Consider the following 7,511-nt stretch of genomic DNA (forward strand, 5'->3'; position numbering starts at 1 on the left):
AAAATGAATGATAAATATGCCTTTCGTATGGAATTAAATAGCAAGCACTTTGAGTGTCTTGTTCATCATATTTATTTTTATATAAAGGCAACTGAACTGAAATCATATCATGTTTATCAGCAGCACAGCACCAGTGAGAATAACACGATATCCTCCTTTGAATCCTCCTTATCTCATAGGTATCTGTTCCACTTCGAGAGGGCAGAACTGTCTGTCTTGACTGCGCTTATTTCACTCCTCCCCTCACTGCAGCCGCTTACTCTCGCCTACATTTCAGGCAAGGCGAGGCGCATCTCAAACAAGCTTAGTAGGTGCGTTGGACTTGAAGCATGGCTACAGACGGCGATCAACGAGAGTAGCCACTTGCAGTTGGTTGCGGAGTTCAAGCCAGACACTTTCTGCTCCCGTTAGTGACGCTCACGCTGTGTTTGTGTATACTCTATCACAGATGAAGTGAATAAAATGCAATATTTGTCAAATATACAGACGTTCCAGAAACGTTTTCATGAGCAACAGAAACACTTTTTTTATACTGCTTAATTCAGCGCCATTTGTTCAAGAATAAACGTAAATATATACTATTTAAATACTAATAAAGTGGGGGACATATGCGTTCGTCAGTTTTTATGATAAACAAGACTCAATATAACATTGCCACTACAGTAAAAACAAGCTTTTATTGTTCTAAAAACACAGATTTGTGAGCAGTATTGGAATTGAAAGATGTTAGAAACACAGGTCATTGTTTTCATGTCATCAGCTGTGTGGTCATCAGCCCTCCTGCAGTTGCTCTGGAGAAACAGCGCCAGTGTACCGACAAAACATGCTACCTATCAGATTGTGCTACCAATAATATATTTGCATTGTTTTAAGGGTAAGTTTAGGGTAAGGGTAGGTGTGGACGGGTAGGTTTAGGGTAGGGGTAGGTATAGACATTAAAAAAAGTATCAAACCACATGAATAAGATGCTGGTAGCACAATCTGATAGGTAGCATTTTTCGCTATCGATTTGTGCTACCTATCTTTTTAATGGGAGGTAGCACAATCCGAGCGGGTAGCACAAATCGTCAGAACACCGGCTGAGTCAGCCAGCTGCTCTCGAAACGCTATCGCGGTACTTTGATGCCACACATGACAATGAGTTGGTGTCGGCGCCGGTTCAAGTCGGACTAAATTTCTAACCGGCATGCACTGCTTCAAGTCAGCCGCCGATTGGTCTGCGCAGTGCTGCATGAAGTCAAACGCACCTAATAACTATATACACTGTGCACTTTCAGATTTAAAACTTTGTAGGATGTTTTCATTCACTTAGAGCTGTGTTACACACTGCATGAAAGGTAATTTTCAAAAATCCATAATCCATAGGCTCCATCTGACGTCACAGTGTTTTATCGCCGCCATTTTTGTGTCCGGGTCACAGCCGGGCGACCTGTCAGTCTATGGTCACAGCAGCCACAACTACCAGAGGAAGACCAACTAAACACTCCCAGAAGGTTCACAAGGTTACAGTATGCCCGGGATATGTTGTGCTGTAACAACAGTCATCAGAAAAAGCCTACAATTTTATTAGATCCCAAAGAGGTTAGATCGGCAGAATAAATTGATGGCTTAAATCAGAAGGCACCACTGGCAGCTAACGTACGGTTCCCAACTTCAGAAAAGGATAATAATTGACAATTGTGATTCTTAATAGGAAAATAAAGGATGTTAAAATATTTGTATGTCATTTCCGTTTATGCTCAATGGCAAAATTTTGAACTAAAATGTGATTGCAGCCATGTAGCCTATGAATAAATGAAAATGCATATTTTAATTAAAGATAACTTAGTGTGGGCTGCTTTTGGTGCCTGAATTTGTGCTTCAATAATGAAATCCAGGTTTAAGAATACACTAGAAGTGAAAGACGTCTTCCCTCAGGTAGATTGCATGTTTTCTTGGCTTACTGGATGTTGGGAATCGCAGTGTCTCGCTCAATGTGAAGCAGGAGCGACTAGCCGCGAGAGAATTCTTCAACGAGCGGCTACGTTCGCAATTCAAACATTAATTTGTCCAGAAAGAATGAATAATTATAAATTGTGCTAATATTAGCTAAATTGACATTATTCAGATTGTGTAGTAAGCTAGCTAATTAATATTATCAATTAAATCTCATATGGATGTGCTGTGCTCGTAACATCGGACACAAAGAAGTGACGGATAGATAGATAGATAGACAGATAGATGATAGATGGATGGATGGATGGATGGATGGATGGATGGATAGATAGATAGATAGATAGATAGATAGATAGATAGATAGATAGATAGATAGATAGATAGATAGATAAAATAAGATAAAAAGTAAAACAAAGAAGAAAAGCAAAGTCAAATAGCATGACCAAATTCCTCAAATTCAATCAGATCCTTGTGAAAGATCTCTTGTACCATGAAATGCCTCTGGATAACATCTCCACAAAACCCGAGAAGGCTCTTTGGGATCTATATAATGCCACAAAAACAATGCACCCTGTTTGGAAGAAATGTCTTGATAGAATTGAGCAAATGTCCAGCACAATTGCGTCCTGAGAAACCCAGGAGGGAAAATAGTGAACCGAGCCATCACCATCATCAAGATCAGATCATTTATATTCTCATGCTTGTCTCTGGGGAGCAATCTCTCTGTGTTATAATGCGGTATGCAGAAGCAACCTCACCCTGTGCCGGCAAACACATTATTACTCTGTTCCGGTGACAAATGATCTCGCTGCACAACATTGAAAAGGGGCCAGGCGGTGAGGACAGCCGTTAATGCTTGCTTTTAGATTTGGATGTACAGCTAGCGTGGCTTGCCCAAAGACAGATCAATCAATGCTGTGTAGGGGACAGCAGTCAAAGGCTAAGATGGAGCTTTCCTTAAGCCTGTCTCCACAAGCGAGTGTATTAGAGTTGCAGAGACTGAGGGCAAGAGTGAAGCTAATGAAAAGCGTGGAGGGATGGCTTTTTGTCACAGGTCTGTAATTGCAGTCTTGGAGAGGGCAATGTTAAAAAAAATAAATAAGCAAGCCTCTCTTGGAGCAGGACATGGACTGTGGAGTCCATGGCTTTCAGAAATGAAGGTGTTTGCTGAAGGAAGTAGTCAAAAATCTTAAGTTCAACACATACCTTGGTTTCTCTCCTTTTTTGCCATGGTCTCTTATCCTCTGTCTAGGGTTCACTACAGGGTCAAAATCTTTTGTATTAGCTAGACTCCCCTCTGTCGCACAATCATCGGATCTCTGTAAGAGGGCAGCAGCATTTGATCTGCTGTGTGATTCAGCAGGATTCTTTCTGACTTTCTCTATCCCTGCTCCTCACATTCTTGTTCAGCACCTAATTGATTTGGTCATCTAATCTCTGTCGAACTGAGTGTAGAAAGAAAGCCATGATTAAAGAGTTCCCCTGTGAGAGTTGCATTGGCTCAGAGGTCAGGTGCTGGTTTGCAGGGGCAAAATCAGTTGTTGACTTGCTGCATTCAGCTTCATCTCACTTGGCCTGTGTTTGGACAGGCCAATAACCAGCCCAGTTACCCAGCGACCTCCACTGGGACAGAGTGAGTGCCTGGAAAAAAGAAGAGTCCTTTTGCCAATTATGTGAAAATGGAAAAGAAAGCAGATACTTTTTTCCCCCCAGCTATACTCCAGCTACAGTTTCATAGTAGTGATGATACAGTATACACTGTATATGTCTGTCATGCTTCACTAAAATGGAATAGCAAAAAATTTAATTGTTGTGCCCCAAACTAATGTCATTGGCTGAGCCAGTGTTGCTGTGTCCGGCTGAATCAGACCACATTAGATCTGATCAAACCCGACTAGACCTCATCAAACCCTTTAGACTACTTCTAACACCATTATATCTGATCAGACCCCATTAGATCAGATCTTACCCCATTAGACCTCATCAGACACATTAGACCTAGTTAGATGGATAGATGTGCTGTTGTGGTCAATTGCTAGTGTATTTCAACCAGTTACTGGGAGTTCCTGTATGGTCTTCTTACTGGCAGTTAGAGTGTTTTAGATGCCAGCTAAGTGTTATTCATTCATGAACATGTTTAATTTTTTTCTATGATGTGCACTTGATTTCACCCTCACTCTTACCCCTAGTATTAAACAGACTTTTAATAAGGTTCTTATGTAAAAGACGTATGCTATGTTTATCTAACTTTTCACCATGTGAAATGAGTAACAATAGACAAAGAATAGGTAGGTGGTAGTTTTCCACAATGACTGCTTGCGTTCCATCTATGTGAATTTTTTTAGAATCCATGGGAATTACACATTTTAATTGAAAAGTTCATGCAAAACTGACTATACAAAAGATGATCAGAGTTTACGCTGAACTTGAGCACTCAAATGCACACAGTAATGTGACATCAAACCAACATGAGAATTATACAGCGTCCCAATCCTCCTCCTCATCTCCTTTTCGAACTTTTTCATTCAGAAAAAAGAGACGTGTCCCACCACATTCAAAGTGAGTTTGGTCCTCTTGACATTATGAGGTTAAGCACAAAGAGAAAGCTATTCGGGCTTAGCTGTGGTCTAATATGGGAATGAGAGCATGAAAGACATTTCTAATCTGCTAATGCAAAAATCACATTAACTTCCCTAATTCATTTTCACCACAGCGATGGGATATTACAGGCTGCAACTCAGGGACCTTTAATGTGGACGTTTTCATGCTGTTTTGAAGTATAGAGCATGCGAAAGTGTTTTGTTGTTGTTGTAGTTTGTTTGTTTGGCAGTTGACAGAGTCTGTGAGAAAATAACTGCACAGGAGCTCATATGGCAGTGGATTATCATTGGGAGGCTTTATTGTGTGATGAGACATAAACATTGTTGGGGTGTATGTTTATTTCCAACTGGGTACCTCTCACTGTTTATGACATGCTACATGCTACATCTCACAAGAGCAAAATAATTTTTGTCTTATTTAACTGGCATATTACAAAAATTGTAGAAGAAAATAGTCTCAAACTAAGGTTTAAAAAAATATGATGAAAATACCAAGAAATCAACACGTGGAGAGAAAAAAAAAAGTTTGCTAATGAAATCAACATGGACTACAGCCAATTGTGTTAGTGATCTCCTTTGTGGCAGGAATAGTAATTAAGAAGCAAGTCTGGAGAACCATTAAGCTTGTCAAAAGTGGGTGGAGCCACTGCAATTTCCTGCTCTATAAAAAGGCACAGCAGGTACACAGCAAACATTCTGAGGTTCTTGGGGTTTTGTGACAATGGAATTGATAGATTTTGTTAGTGTTGGATTTTTTCTGCTTATTGCAGTTGGGTTGTCTTTGGCACAGCGTTCAGGATTTCAGCAAGGCCAGGATCCAAAAAGATTCCAACGGCAACAGTCGTCTGCTTTTGCTCCTTGGCAAGAGGTCCAAAGTCCACAGGCATCCTCTTCTTTTAGACTGCCTGCAATGAGCCTTGCTGGGGTAGAACCATGGAAGCTTCAAGATTCTGGAAGTAGTCAGTCCAAACAGCTAATGCAGGCTCCTATGGCACCTTTGACCTGGCATTTTCCTGTAGTGCCAGAAGAACCCCAACAGCCAGATGTGCCTCTTGAGTTGCATGTACCTGCCCCTGCACAGAGTATTGCTGCACAATGTGGGGAGAGCTCTGTGCATGTGGAGGTTAAGAGAGACTTCTTTGGTACTGGTCAGCTGGTGAATCCTTCACTTCTCACTTTAGGAGGCTGTGCAGCTGTAGGGGAGGATCCAGAGGCGCAAGTGCTTATCTTTGAGAATGAGCTCCAGGCATGTGGCAGTTCTCTGACGGTAAATGGCTGCTTATGAGATTTTTGTATTGAGGGTAAAAGCCAGGTAACTGCACAAACCCTTTCTTGATTATGGTTGCAGATGACTGCCAATGAGCTGGTGTATACGTTCACTCTCCTTTACACTCCTGAGGCTTTAGTAGGAACTCCCATTGTAAGAGCTGATGCAGCAGCTGTTGGAATTGAGTGCCACTATTCAAGGTGGGGTTTTTTTTTTAAGTGGAATCTAAGCAGTTTCACCAGCTTTTAACAAACTTATTTCTCTGTTTAGGCTGCACAATGTAAGCAGCAGTGTTTTGATGCCTGCTTGGGTTCCTTTTGCTGCTACAAAGGTTGAAGAGGACGTTCTGGTGTTCTCCTTGAAGCTCATGACTGGTAAGTCTTTAAATTCTAGTTTTAAGTGTTCTCTCAAGTGTAGCTCTAAAGTGTTAATGACCCCCTTTTCCTCCCACCTGCAGATGACTGGCTGTTTAAGAGGCCATCCAATCAATACTTCCTAGGGCAGTTTCTGAAATTTGAAGCTTCTGTGAAGCAGTACAACCACGTGCCTCTGCGTATCTTTGTGGATGGTTGTGTGGCAACTGCAGTCCCTGACCTGAACTCCGCTCCAAGATATTCCTTTATTGAGAACAATGGGTGTGTAAGGATTAGCTGCTTGAACTACCATGTGTTGCCAGAGGCTAAGTGTTTCCTTTGCATTTAGGTGCCTGGTCGATTCAAAGCTTACGGGATCTACTTCCAGTTTTATGCGCAGGGTTCAGAATGATATACTGCATTTTCAGTTGGAGACGTTCAAATTCCAGCGAGCAAATAGTAGTCTGGTATGTAGTGATGCTGTAGTTCAGTTCTAAGAGCTGATTGTTGCTCCCCTGCATGCAGAATATTTACTTTTGAGTCCTCTTGTAGGTCTACATCACATGTGCTTTGAAGGCAGTTATGGCTTCAACCCCCATAAGTCAAGAGGACAAGGCTTGCTCCTTTGCCAATGGGTATATTCTGACAATGTTTCTACCACATAAGATCTACTCATAATTGGTAACAGTTTCTTTGCTGTTTTTAGGTGGCTTTCTGCAGATGACCATGACCAGATGTGCATGTGCTGTGACTCCACATGTGGCTCCAGCAGAATGCGAGCACTGTCTGATTCAGGTGACTATGTATTCTGAGATCTGGATGACTCTGCTCTACAGTTAAATCTATGCCAGTGTTTTTTACTTTTCCCTCTCTCCATCCCCCTTAGGCCTCGTTTCAGAAGGGAAAGCAACAATTGGCCCCATTGTAGTGTCTGACTGATGTGGATTGTAAGAAGTGGCCAATAAAGACCTGAAAGTGGATACTGTGGCATGTCTTGTGTTCTTTCTAGAACATTACATATTTATTAAACGAGCATCTTAATCTCACAAATAAGACTTAAGAATATGACTAATACTTAAACAGCCTAAGGTAAGGCTATTAAATGGCAGTTCCAAACTAGTTTTTGTTGGTACAATTAAGTTGGTATGCGTCACCAGTCGTTTAAACATACAAAGTGAAAATAACGGTATTTTGGGTTATGGAAACAACCATTACCGTGGGGAATACACTAACACGAACTGTAAGTGAAACATGGAAATTTGGTACTGTACTTTTAGGTTACACGTTGCATGCTCGTATAGTTTTTGCGCTTTAGTGAAGTGATAGGCTACAGCACGCCGCCGCATTGGAGAGTGT

At 41.4% G+C, this 7,511-nt stretch overlaps 1 protein-coding gene across 1 annotated transcript; it reads left to right on the plus strand.

Moving 5' to 3' along the window:
- The first annotated feature begins 5,213 nt into the window (after nt 1-5,213).
- On the plus strand, nt 5,214-7,184 carry LOC131527771 (zona pellucida sperm-binding protein 3-like). Its single transcript, XM_058757084.1, has 8 exons — nt 5,214-5,802; nt 5,884-6,002; nt 6,073-6,176; nt 6,260-6,437; nt 6,505-6,622; nt 6,708-6,790; nt 6,862-6,950; nt 7,042-7,184. Exons 1-8 carry the CDS (start codon nt 5,257-5,259, stop codon nt 7,092-7,094), a joined length of 1,290 nt encoding a protein of 429 aa, XP_058613067.1. The 5' UTR covers nt 5,214-5,256; the 3' UTR covers nt 7,095-7,184.
- Nucleotides 7,185-7,511: the final 327 nt, after the last annotated feature.

Source organism: Onychostoma macrolepis, chromosome 20 (genome assembly GCF_012432095.1).
Source record: "Onychostoma macrolepis isolate SWU-2019 chromosome 20, ASM1243209v1, whole genome shotgun sequence".
In the NCBI taxonomy this organism is placed as follows: Eukaryota; Metazoa; Chordata; class Actinopteri; order Cypriniformes; family Cyprinidae; genus Onychostoma; species Onychostoma macrolepis.